Genomic DNA, 11,729 nt, shown 5'->3' with positions numbered 1-11,729 from the left:
CCAATTATAAATTTGCTAAAAATACATATATATATTATATATATATTTTATTTGAACAGAAAAATAGACTACTCTGAGATGCGCAGACATCCTATGACATAGTCACGCATCAGATATTTCTAGAGCCAGAAAAATGGCAACAGAAAACGCAGAGGTAACTCTTATTTCTGGATGTAGCCAGCGCTGGTTTGGGTCGCCCGGGGTTGAGTAAAAGTATTTGGATGCTGTCATATAAGCAATGGGAGGTGAGGAAATTTCAGCTCAGGGCTGGAGGTTCTCCACAGTCCTGCTGGGGGAGTCACGGGAGGACTCTTTCATCTCCTGCCAACTTCATGGTGGTAGAAAAAGTCCTTTCTCAAAGGATCATGTGCTAGAGGCTTTTCGCCTCCCTCGCAGAGGATTCAAAGTTACTTGACTGGAGGCTGAGGCTTGGGGTCATGTTACTTGAGACTAGTCAGTTGGCAGAGAAATGAGGAAAGGAGAGAGGGAGAGAGAGAGATCGAGCTTTAGTAACCCTTGTCTGGTAAATTTTAAATTCCCCCCGTGCCCATGGACTACACACTCCAGCCAAGACTTGGAGCAAGACAGAAATATACAATAGTTACAAATATCAACAATACATTACAGTTTTACAGAAGAGAAAACCGTTCTGTTTTTTTTTTTTTTTTTCTCGTTAGAAACGTGGATCTTATCAGGAGAAAGGGCAAGGATGAGGCTTACAGATACTAAGACACCGCGGAGGAGAGGTTGGGTAATCAGTCTGAAAAAGTCTGTGTCACCAGCAATTCTCAGGGGTGAGCCAGGTGGGTTGAAAGGAAATGGCCTCCTCAGGATTTTGCTGTTTCACCATTATCATCTTCTTCCTTCTCGATCCCCGATGCCTTGAGAGAAAGGGGCTTCGTGGGAATGAATGTTCTTTCCTCTTTTTTCTCTCCCCATTGAGTGTGCTTAAGATAAAACTCCTAAAGAAGGCACTGAGAAATCTACTGCACGGAAGTCCTATTGTTTCCTTTACCCCAAGATAAAAAGGTGAGTAAACGGACTCCTCCAGAGCTTGCCCACCTCTCTCTGCTGGTCGGCGACGGCGCCCCGGGTGATCAGAGTGCATAGCTACCTGGTCCCTTGTTTTCGTTGTCCCGTGAAGCCTGTGTCTTGACACACACGCTCAGCTGTGTCCAGACCTGGTCCCTAGCCCTTTTTGATAATGGTGGAAGTTTGCTGGGGTTCTTGACGAGTTTTACTGAATGTGCCAAAGGGACCAGGCATCCATCCACCTCCAGCCCCTAGATTCATTTCTTTGGGATGAAATAACATTTCTTGTTTTTGTTTTTTTTCCTCCCACTTTCATTGGTTCAGGAATGGGTGGGACCACCAGGTTAAAGCAGTATTTGCCTCCAAACCATTGTTTTTCTCTCCTCCACCAACACCGGTCTATCAAGGTTAGCTTCTCAGTGGAGACTTTTAGGTAGATTTCCCAGTGCACGTACACAGTACATGTACAAGTAGGGTGTACACATCTTAAAAAATCTGGGCATGTTTCTTTTTGGCAGATAGGGGCCTGGGGAAACTTACAATATTCTATTTTGAATCGGCACAGGGTAAAAACTTTTTCCTACAATAACATCCACACGTAAAAGGAAAACCCAAAACAAAATGCAATACTTTCTAAGCATAGTATATGCTGAGTTTCAGTTATTCTGTTTCTATAAGAACTCTATAGGACTCTGGCTATTAAGCCTGAACAGGTAGGTTCTTCATGATACTTCTGAATTCATCCTTCAAAAGTGACTCAATAAAATGCTACTTTAAATTCAGACAAAATACATGAGGAAGGAAAGGGATAGGTCCTGCATGACCACGCAAGGCAGATAGGGCCTTTGGTTACAAGGAGAGTTGCACCAATTGGTTATTAGTTTAAAAAAAAAAAGAAAAAAGAAATCATTTCTAATCTGTACACTTCTCGACTGCTTCAACCAGCAAATGAAATGCCTCGATTTGAAGAAGGGGTGATAAGTTCCTTCTCACTATATATGGCTATATTTAAACATGTTCACTTTTCTGATATGTAAAATAGACTATATTATTATTATTAATTTTTACAGATAGCATCAGCTCTAAAAATATCTGAATCGGAAATCACAACTATTTACTTTTATCAAAAAGCATTTGTTTGTTTTCCCTGAATTTTCACGTTTGTGCTGATGGCAGATGTGAATGGTGACAGAAACAAAGAGACACGAGAGATGGCCCTGGGAAGACGGTCTTGCAGCCACTCCTCCACCGACCCCCAGCTTGTACTGTGTGCTCAGCAAAGCACCTGGGGGGCCCTGCACTTCCTCTTTCTGGTGAGCCACCAGCCCAGGATAACCTCGTACTCCCTGCCCCTTAAATCCCTTAGGATTTGACGGAAGAGTACTCTGGTACTTCCGGAGTCCAGACACTGTGTTAACGCAGCAAAAAACAGGACTGCACCCTCTTGGAGGGATCTACAGCCCTTGGAGATGCTGAGAAGCAGTACGAACCAGGTGCATATGCAGCGGAGGACACAACGTTTTTAAGGGCAGTGGAATGACCCCGTGTCATCATACCTGTGACAGTTGGCCCAATCTCATGCCACTGTGCAGAGGGCAGGCAGAACAATTCTGTGATGCTTGTGTACGACAGGTGGATTGTGCCATTGTACTAACAGGCAGACCAACAACAGATTCTATGAAGGACAGGCAAACCACGTTTTGTTCCATCAGGAAGATGAATGCCTGGCACTATATTGAGGATCGGCAGAACTACGCTATTGTACTTGGGACACCATCCGTCAACATTGTGTTAGAACGACATTGCCCCATTGTACTGAAGACAAGTAGATCAATAACGTGTCATTTTCACTAACAGATGGGCCAACAGCATGGCATCATGCTAACCAGTGGCTCCACCCAGTGTTCCTGAACTGGGGAATGGCCAGCACCACCATGCTGTTGAACTAAAATCAGGCAGGTCAACGCCAGGTCATCAAACTAAGACAGGAAGACCAACACCGAGAGAGAGCGACCAGAACTGCTCACAATGCACACAAATACTTATTGCTTTTGTCTGTACTCGCTGCATTGATGGCTGCAGAAAGGAGAGCTGAGCTGTTAGTACAGACAGTGACACTGAAAACACACCCACCCCTGGTGGACAAGAAAGAGAACAGAGTAAAACACCCAATGCCCAAACATCTACATCATTCTTCTGAGATGCTCGTGTTTCCTATACACATGACTTAAGCACAGGACCCCATGCAAGGGCCAAGTACCCTTTCTGATGCAAGAGGGTTAAGGGGAAGCTTGAGGGGGGCAGGGAAGGAGCCCACAGACTTTGACAGCAATACCAGCACAGTATCACCCACCGTGGCCAGACACACGCCTGGAGCAAAAACTCAGCTGTAGTCCCAGTGAAGTGGCCCACGGGAAATCATGCTCGTTTTAAAGTGCGAGATGTTGACACTGTCCCTGGTAAAACCTATTTTTTTTGAAAAACATAAAGTGCTTTTTATTTTAACTTTTTTCTTAAAACTTAAATACCAGAGGAAACAAAAAAGGAATTCTATTATAATAAGTCCTTTCCCTGCCTCAGCAGGAAGGATTCAAAAGTCTGAAGTGGGCATTTCAATTGGGGATTTTTTTTTTCCTTTTGTTTTTTTCAGGTTAAAAAAAACAAACAGATTTTATTCTGTTCTTCGGTAACATACAGTCGCTTTGAATAAGCTATTCTTTTGCATATTTGACACTTGCATATCTTTTGAGTCTACCTTAGCGATGTACAGAAAGCATTTTCCTTCTCCACCCTAAAGCAGTGCTCAGAGTTCATACTGTTGCCTGAGCACCCGCCTTCTGAACCCTTTCCAGATTGCCAGGGGGCAATTAGAATTGAGTACAGGTGGTGCAACTCACCCTGATGATATCTCAAAATAAAATCTCAGGTACTATGGAATACTGAAGTCAATGAAGACATTTGAGGAAGGGTTTTGCACTGGGATCCTGGCTTATGGTGCAGGTTTCCCCAGGACATGAGCATCCCCGGTAGCCTTCTAACGGTGGGATCCATCCAGCAGGTGATGGACAGAAGTTCCTAGAGGTGGCCAGGCAACACGCAAAACCAAAATGGTCAACCCACTCTTTGAACACCGGCCACCTGTTCCAGCATCCTTCTTCAGCAGAAGCCAGGAGGGATGAAGATGTTGCCCTCGGAGGCTGTGGTGGAGAGCCATGAGAAAAGAATGAGGAGTAGGTGGCCTCGGTGGTGTCTGGAACGTGGTAGTGGTGGCTGCGAGCTCTGTTCTTGTCATCTTCCAAAGAGGGCAGTAGAGTTGTTACAAGGAGGCGCCATACCCCACGGCTTGGCCGGCTTTTCTTCTGATGGACCCGTTAACAGCTCTCAAGGTTTTACGGGAGCTTCTTCTGGAGTCTCTCTTATTTCTGGGGGCTTTGCACAGCCTTTCTGTTTCAGAGTTCATGCAGAAAACCTCCGCGGCAGGTAAGCTGAACAGCACCCCTCTTTGGACCCTGCCAGAAGTCTCTCCTCCATGTCGGGGTGGTTCAGATGCTCTGGTCCCGTGAGCTTCCGTGGGCTCCGCCTCCTGGCAACACGCGGACGTCTGGGGAGATGTGGTTCTCAAGTTTGCACTTTTCTGGACCACTGGGAGCTTTTCCAGTCAATGCTTCTGTAGAGTAAATACAGTTCTGCCTTAAGAACTTAGGGGAGGTGGGTAAGGGGGAGCTTTCAAAGTGGTTCTTCTCGGACCTTGTCCCGACACTGAACTTGGGACTAGTGTTCCCATGGAGGCTCTTAGGAGGGCTGGAGTCCACACTGTAGAGGACTTGCCCTTCGTCATCTGTGTCCGCATCAATGTACTGGTGGATACCTGCTTCGAAGTTGAATGCTATTGCTGTGTGTTTCTCGGGCGACCGGGGGGGTGTCCGAGCACTCGCTGTGGTGTAGATGGAGGACTCTGGACTCAGCACAGGCCTGTCCAAGAGGCTGGCACACTCCAGTCCTGCCACAGCTGCCGCAGCACCCCCCCGGTTCCTAAGAGGGTCATGGTACATCCCCAGAATGGGGACTAATGGACTGGGATCGCCCTCCATGAAGTTGACTTTAAGAGCTCGAAGCTTCAAGGGGTTGGTGGTCTTCATGGAACTCTTGGGGCTCTCGATGAAGAAAGTGGAGTGATGGCTGGCATCAGGGGCGGAGTTGGCCTCCACAAACCTACCACCAGTGGCACCCAGAGCTCCCCGCCAGCCAACCTCTGGGGCCATGCCACCTCCAGTTTTGCTGGGAAGCGATGCCAAAGGGCTGTGGGAGAATCTGGTGGCTTCAGGGAAGTCTGTGGCACAGCTAATGAAGCTATCGATGCTTGACATGCTTCGCATGTCAATGACCCCTTCTGTACGAGTAGGCAGAGGGGCCACGGGGCTGGGGATACTCTCCATTTCAAGTTCTTCCTTTGGTTTGCTCTGGGTGGCTGACTCCTTAGTATTAAGAATGGGTTGAGATTGGGTCTTGGCCATCTTGTTGTACATGTCTTCCAACTGCTGGACGTTCAGGTGCTGAGGACTAGAAGATGATCTGGCTTTCTCAGGGGATCCCTGCTCCTTGGTTTCAAAGGATTTGCTTGAGCTGGTTTCAGACAGTGTCCTCTTGGTCCATTTCCATTTGCTGGGAGACAAGTGATTATCTTGCACTTTTTCTTTCTGACCCACATTCTCTCCATTTTTCTCAACCACAATGTCCATCATCTCAATGCTCCGGGGGAATGCATCCTTCATATTCATGGATACGATGCTGCCGTTCCTCTTGGCTCTCTCCAGAGCCTCTCTCCGCTTGATGGCTTTCTCCTGCCTCTTTTGCTCTTTGTAAAACTCGGAGAAGTTATTGACAATGATGGGGATGGGAAGAGCAATCACCAAGACCCCTGCGATGCAGCAGAGACCCCCCACAATTTTCCCCAGGAGAGTCTTGGGGTAGATGTCTCCATACCCAACAGTCGTCATGGTGATGGTGGCCCACCAGAAAGAGGCCGGGATGCTTTTGAACTTGGTGTCATCCTCATCCTTCTCGGCAAAGAAGACAAGGCTGGAGAAGATCATGATGCCCATGGCGAGGAAGAGGATGAGCAAGCCCAGCTCATTGTAGCTCCTCCGCAGGGTGAAGCCCAAGGACTGGAGGCCAGTGGAGTGACGTGCCAACTTAAGGATGCGGAGAATACGCATGATCCGAAAGATCTGGACCACGCGGCGGACGTTCTGGAACTGCAGCACGCTCTTGTTGGATTCAGTGAGGAAGATGGTGACATAATACGGCAGAATGGCCAGTAAGTCAATGGCGTTGAGCGGGCCCTTGAAGAACTTCCACTTTTTGGGGGAGGAGAGGAACCTCAATAGGTACTCCATGGTGAACCATGCGATGCACACGGCCTCCACATGGGCCAGCTGGGGGTTGTCTGTGGTCTGGCCGAACTCATCAAGGCTCTGCAGCTCAGGCAGGGTGTTGAGAGACAGGGCAATGGTGGAGAGGACGATGAACATGATGGAAATTATGGCAAGGATCTGTGAGGAGAAGAGAGTGGGATTTAGTTAACAACCACCAATGGGATGGTTATCCTAATACTCTGGGTCTGCAGGACATTCCTCAACTCTCAAGAGCATTTTCATATCTCATCAATTAGCTAATGGCTGGATGTTTGAGATAAAAGATTATTTATTCAAATTCATTTATCACATAGACTTGGAAGTAAAGTGAAGTGAATTGAAGTCACTCTGTGTCCGACTCTGCGACCCCATGGACTGTAGCCCACCAGCCTCCTCCGTCCATGGGATTCTCCAGGCAAGAACACTGGAGTGGGTTGCCATTTCCTTCTCCAGGGAATCTTCCTGACCCAGGGATTGAACCCAGGTCTCCCGCATTGCAGGCAGACGCTTTAGCCTCTGAGCCACCAGGGAAGCCCTAGACTTGGAAACTGATAACCAGATAATTGAAATGGTTTAAAGCTAATCATCAAGCCCAAGGGTCTGTCAAATTTGTCTATAAAAGGCGAGATAGTAAATATTTAAGACCTTGAAGCCCATGAATTCTTGGTTGCCACCACTTAACTCTGCAGCTGTAGCATAAAAATGAATGAACATAGCTGTTTCAATAAAACTTTATTTATAAAAACTGGCAGTGGATTGAATTTGACCTGCAAGTCATAGTTTGTTGTCTTGTGATCTAGACCAGTGGTTCATAACTATTATGGACTGGGGTACCGCTTTCCTGACATGATGCTAATGATAATGCTGCTGTTGCTGCTAAGTCGCTTCAGTTGCGTCCGACTCTATGCGACCCCTTAGACGGCAGCCCACCAGGCTCCCCCGTCCCTGGGATTCTCTAGGCAGGAACACTGGAGTGGGTTGCCATTTCTTTCTCCAATGCATGCAAGTGAAAAGTGAAAGTGAAGTCGCTCAGTCGTGTCCAACTCTTAGTGACCCCACGGACTGCAGCCCACCAGGCTCCTCCATCCATGGGATTTTCCAGGCAAGAGTACTGGAGTGGGGTGCCATTGCCTTCTCCGACTAATGATAAGTTACCCTTTATCAAGTGTTCATTGTATGCTAGGCACTGTGCTAGTCACTTTCCATGAAGCTCATTTCATTCTCTTTTTAAAAAAATATTTATTTAGTTGGCTGTTCCAGGCCTTTGTTGGGGCATGTGGGACCTAGTTCCCTGACTAGGGATCAAACCTGGATCCCCTGCTTTGGGACCACCAGGAAAGTCCCCTTATTTCACTCTTACAACAATCCCATTATCGTATTGTACCTCCAGAGAAGAGATGAGGAAACCTAGGCTTCCAAAGCTAGTCAGCTGCAGAGCCAGGATATTTACCTGGGTTTGTCTGCCTCCAGTACATGAGCTCTTAAGGTTATGTTAGAAATGAGATAAAAACTACAGACCTTTTTGCTAAACACTCAAGATTTTGCAGATGATTTTCAGGGAGGCATAGATATCCTGGTCTCATGTTAGTAATTCCAGAGTATGACTATGAATTTTTGAGGCTAAGGATCACAGTTTAACTACTTTTGAGTTCCCTGAATCAAGAAGAGGATCTGGGGGCTTCCCTGGTGGCTCAGTGGTAGAGAGCCTGCCTGCCCGTAGTGAGGACATGGGTTTGATCCTTGGTCCAGGAGGATCCCACATGGCATACAGAAGCTGGGCTGGAGCGCTCTGCAGTCCAGGAACCCCAATTTATGAGCCCACTCGCTGCAACTGTTGAGGCTCGAGAGCTCTGGAGCCCATGCTCAGCAATAAGAGAAGCCTCTGCAATGAGAAGCCTGCATACCACAACGAGAGAGCAGCCTCTGCCCTCCGCAACCAGAGAAAAGTCTGCACAACAACCAAGACCCGGCACAGCCAAAAATAAAATGAATAAATACATTTTTAAAAAAGAGAAAAGGGTCTACTCCAGATATTTGGACTCACTGGATGTTTATAGAAATTAATAGAACCTAGGCTAGACTACAGCTTAGGCAGAAATGCAAGCAGATGTAATACATTGCTCTGGGGTCTTTTTTTTTCAAAGTACAAATCTAATCACATCACTCTCCTGCTTAATAAATTTCCAGGCCTCTTCAGGAGAAAATCGAAACTCCTAAACTTATCTATCAGCCCTCCTCACTCCTCCCCAAAACTGTCCTCTTCTCATAGGCTTGCCCCTCTTTTTCTTCTGCCTCTGCTGAAGAGCTGGGGGTGGGGGTGAGGGCTCTATGCCTGTATTATTTGATCCTGACTACTGCTGAATGACTCAGGGGTGGACAGAAAATCCAGGCTGGGCCGAACCAGTCCACCATGGGAGATTTGAGTTCAAGGATCCAGAGGAGGGTAGGTTACCGGGATGGTGAGCCTCTGAATTAAATGGTCGAGTACCACCTAGGCCTGAACCAGCTTCATGATAAGCCCAAGCCTCAAGCAACTTTTCCCCAAGTTGTAGCGGATCAGAAAAGACATAAAAAAAAAATCGGAGAAAGCTGAACCTTTGAGAGAAGCCAGGGATTAAAGGGAAGAGGCAGAGAAAAAGGGGCAGAGAGGACACAGAGGATTTGAAAAAGGGTGGAGAGGGCTGCAGTTAAGAGCTTGGGCTCTGCTGTCAGGCTGTTTTGGGTTCAAGTCTCAGAGCTTCCACTTTCTTACCTTGAGCCAGGCATTTAACCTCTCTAAGCCTCAGTTTCTTCATCTGCAAAATGGGATGATAATAACAGTATCTACCTCAGAGAGCTGCTGTGAAATTAAATGGGTTAGCACACACAGAGCACTCAGGACAGCTTCCAGCAGCACCTAGTGAATGTCTAATAAATGCCACCTGTCATTACAGGGGAAATAGCTCAGCACACACCACCCTATCAGCCCAGACCACCCAGCATTCGAGCCGCTGGCTAGTCTTCGTTTCTCACCCTTGACCTGAAACTGCCTGCCGCATCCTGAAAGCAAACACCAGTGCTGTTTGGGTGAGCATGAGTGGGTTCAGGCCCCTGCAATGAATCTGCGATCAGGACGCATGGTTGGCCAGTCCCTCTGGGTTGAACTCTGACTCCTCTCTTTGGTCTCTCCTACCACAGGTACCCAGGCTCCACACTTCCCTTATCACACGCTATTGTTGGTCATTTCTGCAGGTTTGTGCCTCTTCCTCTCTGTCCAGTGAATTCCAATCCGTCTTTTAAAATCCAGCCCACATGGCCTCTCCCTACAGGGGTCATCCCTGGAGGGGCCAACCACTCCATCCACAGGGCTCCCTCATCATTTTGCCAAGCCTTGGGGGCACTTAGCACACACAGCCTATGACAGGTGTGTGTGTGTGTGTGTGCGTGCACATCACCGCCCAGAAACTGTGAGCTTTGGAGGGGACAGGGATGGGTTCTGAGAGTCATCTCTATACCCCCAGCAACTAGGACAGCTGGTTCCCATGGTATTTCTTGGCTGGGGCTCAAGTGCTTGGAGCACCCATGGAAAGGTCAGGATCAGAGTCAGTTTTCGATTTGGCTACTGCTTGTTAACCATCTTCGACGACTGAGGCATGTTGCAAGGCACTGGGGGTACCACAGGTAGCAGGAGGGCTCTAGTGTCTTTCTAGGCCAGCTCGGAAGATGAAAGGGAGTGTCGCGCCACGCAGAACTTCCACAGCCTGTTATTCCACCACCTTCTTGGTTTTGGTTTTTGTTTTTTTTTGCTCTAGCTGCCTGGAGGAGGCCATGGCAGCCCATTCCAGTGTTCTTGCCTGGAGAATCTCATGGACAGAGGAACCTGGCCGGCTACAGTCCATAGTGTTGCTCAGAGCTGGACACAACTGAAGCGACTTAACATGCATGTATAGCTGTCTGGCATGTTCCATATCGTAAAAAGAAAACTTTTGTGTTTTAATTTCTTGATTAGCACTCACTGAAAAAGTAAAATTATATATGCATAATTGAATCACTTTGCTGTACACTGGAATGACAACATTGTAAATCAGCTATATTTCAAAAAAAATAAATTTAAAAAAAAGTAAAATTCTATAGTAACCTTCTTTTTTTTTTTTTTACAGTAACCTTCTAAAGTGACATATCTGACACATACAAAAGTAGACCTAATTTATGTACATTTATGAACGGTATTCAAACCAACACCTGTGAACCCACCACCCAAAAAACAGGGCACGGAGCAATAACACTGCAGTTCCGGTGTGTCCTTCTCCATGCCTGAGACAATCAGAATTTTTATCCTCGTCCCTTTTCTGTAGAGTTTTTAATACAAATGTATGTATCCCTGAACAAATTATTATTTTTTCATTAATTTTTTATGGAGTATAGCTGCCTTACAATGTTGGGTTAGTTTTTACTGTACTTCAAAATGAGTCAGTCACACAAAAACATATATTCCCTCCGTTTTGGACTTCCTTCCCATTCAGGTCACCGCAGAGCATTAAGTAGAGCTCCCTGTGCTATACGCTTGCTCGCTTAGTCGCTCAGTCGTGTCTGACTCGTTGCAGCACTTTGAACCAGGCTCCGGTCCGTGGTATTTTTCAGGCAAGAATACTGGTGTGGGACCCAGGGATCGAACCCGTATCCCTTACATCTCCTGCACTGGCAGGCGGGTTCTTTACCACTAGGGCTACCTGGGAAGCCACCACTGCTTCTGCTACACTTTCCCTAAGAATAAAAAACAATAAACACTACTTACGTGGTTTTATTTTAGCCTTGTCCTAAGACATAATCTTTGCAAAACTGCTGATTTTGCATAGCTAAGGATATATGTATTAAATATTCATTAAATAGGTGATCATTGGAATAAGCATGTGGAACTCTCACATTGAGGTTAACAATGTGGACCTGGGGGAATCCCTTGGCAGTCCCCTGATTAGGTGTCCTCAGGCCTGGGGCCTGGGTTCAATCCCTGGTCGGGGAACTAAGATTCTGCAAGCCAGGCGGTGTGGTCAAAATAACACAAAAAATGTGTGGGCCCTGGAGTTGGAATTCAGCTTTGCCATTTTTTGGTCAAGAGGCCTTGGACACTGCAACTTTTCTTGCTTCAGTTTCCTTTTTTGTAAAATGAGGGTCTTCCAGTGGTTCTTAACTGGGTATGCCCCAGCCCCATCCTGGGAAACATTTGGCAAATTCTGCAGAAATTTTTGGTTGTCACGACTTGGAGGAGGAGTGTTACTGGCAGCTGGTGGGTGGAAACAAGCATGC

At 46.9% G+C, this 11,729-nt stretch overlaps 1 protein-coding gene across 1 annotated transcript in view; it reads right to left on the bottom strand.

The window, feature by feature from the left end:
- Positions 1-1,023: 1,023 nt before the first annotated feature.
- Positions 1,024-11,729, bottom strand: part of KCNB1 (potassium voltage-gated channel subfamily B member 1) — a 114,820-nt gene continuing 104,114 nt past the window's right edge. Inside the window, exon 3 of the mRNA XM_025263308.3 lies at positions 1,024-6,584. Coding sequence (XP_025119093.1) covers positions 4,575-6,584 — 2,010 coding nt within the window. The 3' untranslated portion in view covers positions 1,024-4,574. The remainder of the gene's footprint in view (positions 6,585-11,729) is intronic.

The sequence above is a fragment of the Bubalus bubalis genome, chromosome 14, assembly GCF_019923935.1.
Source record: "Bubalus bubalis isolate 160015118507 breed Murrah chromosome 14, NDDB_SH_1, whole genome shotgun sequence".
In the NCBI taxonomy this organism is placed as follows: Eukaryota; Metazoa; Chordata; class Mammalia; order Artiodactyla; family Bovidae; genus Bubalus; species Bubalus bubalis.
Note: the sequence above shows the minus strand (reverse complement) of the source record. Positions and strands in the feature narration are given on the sequence as shown.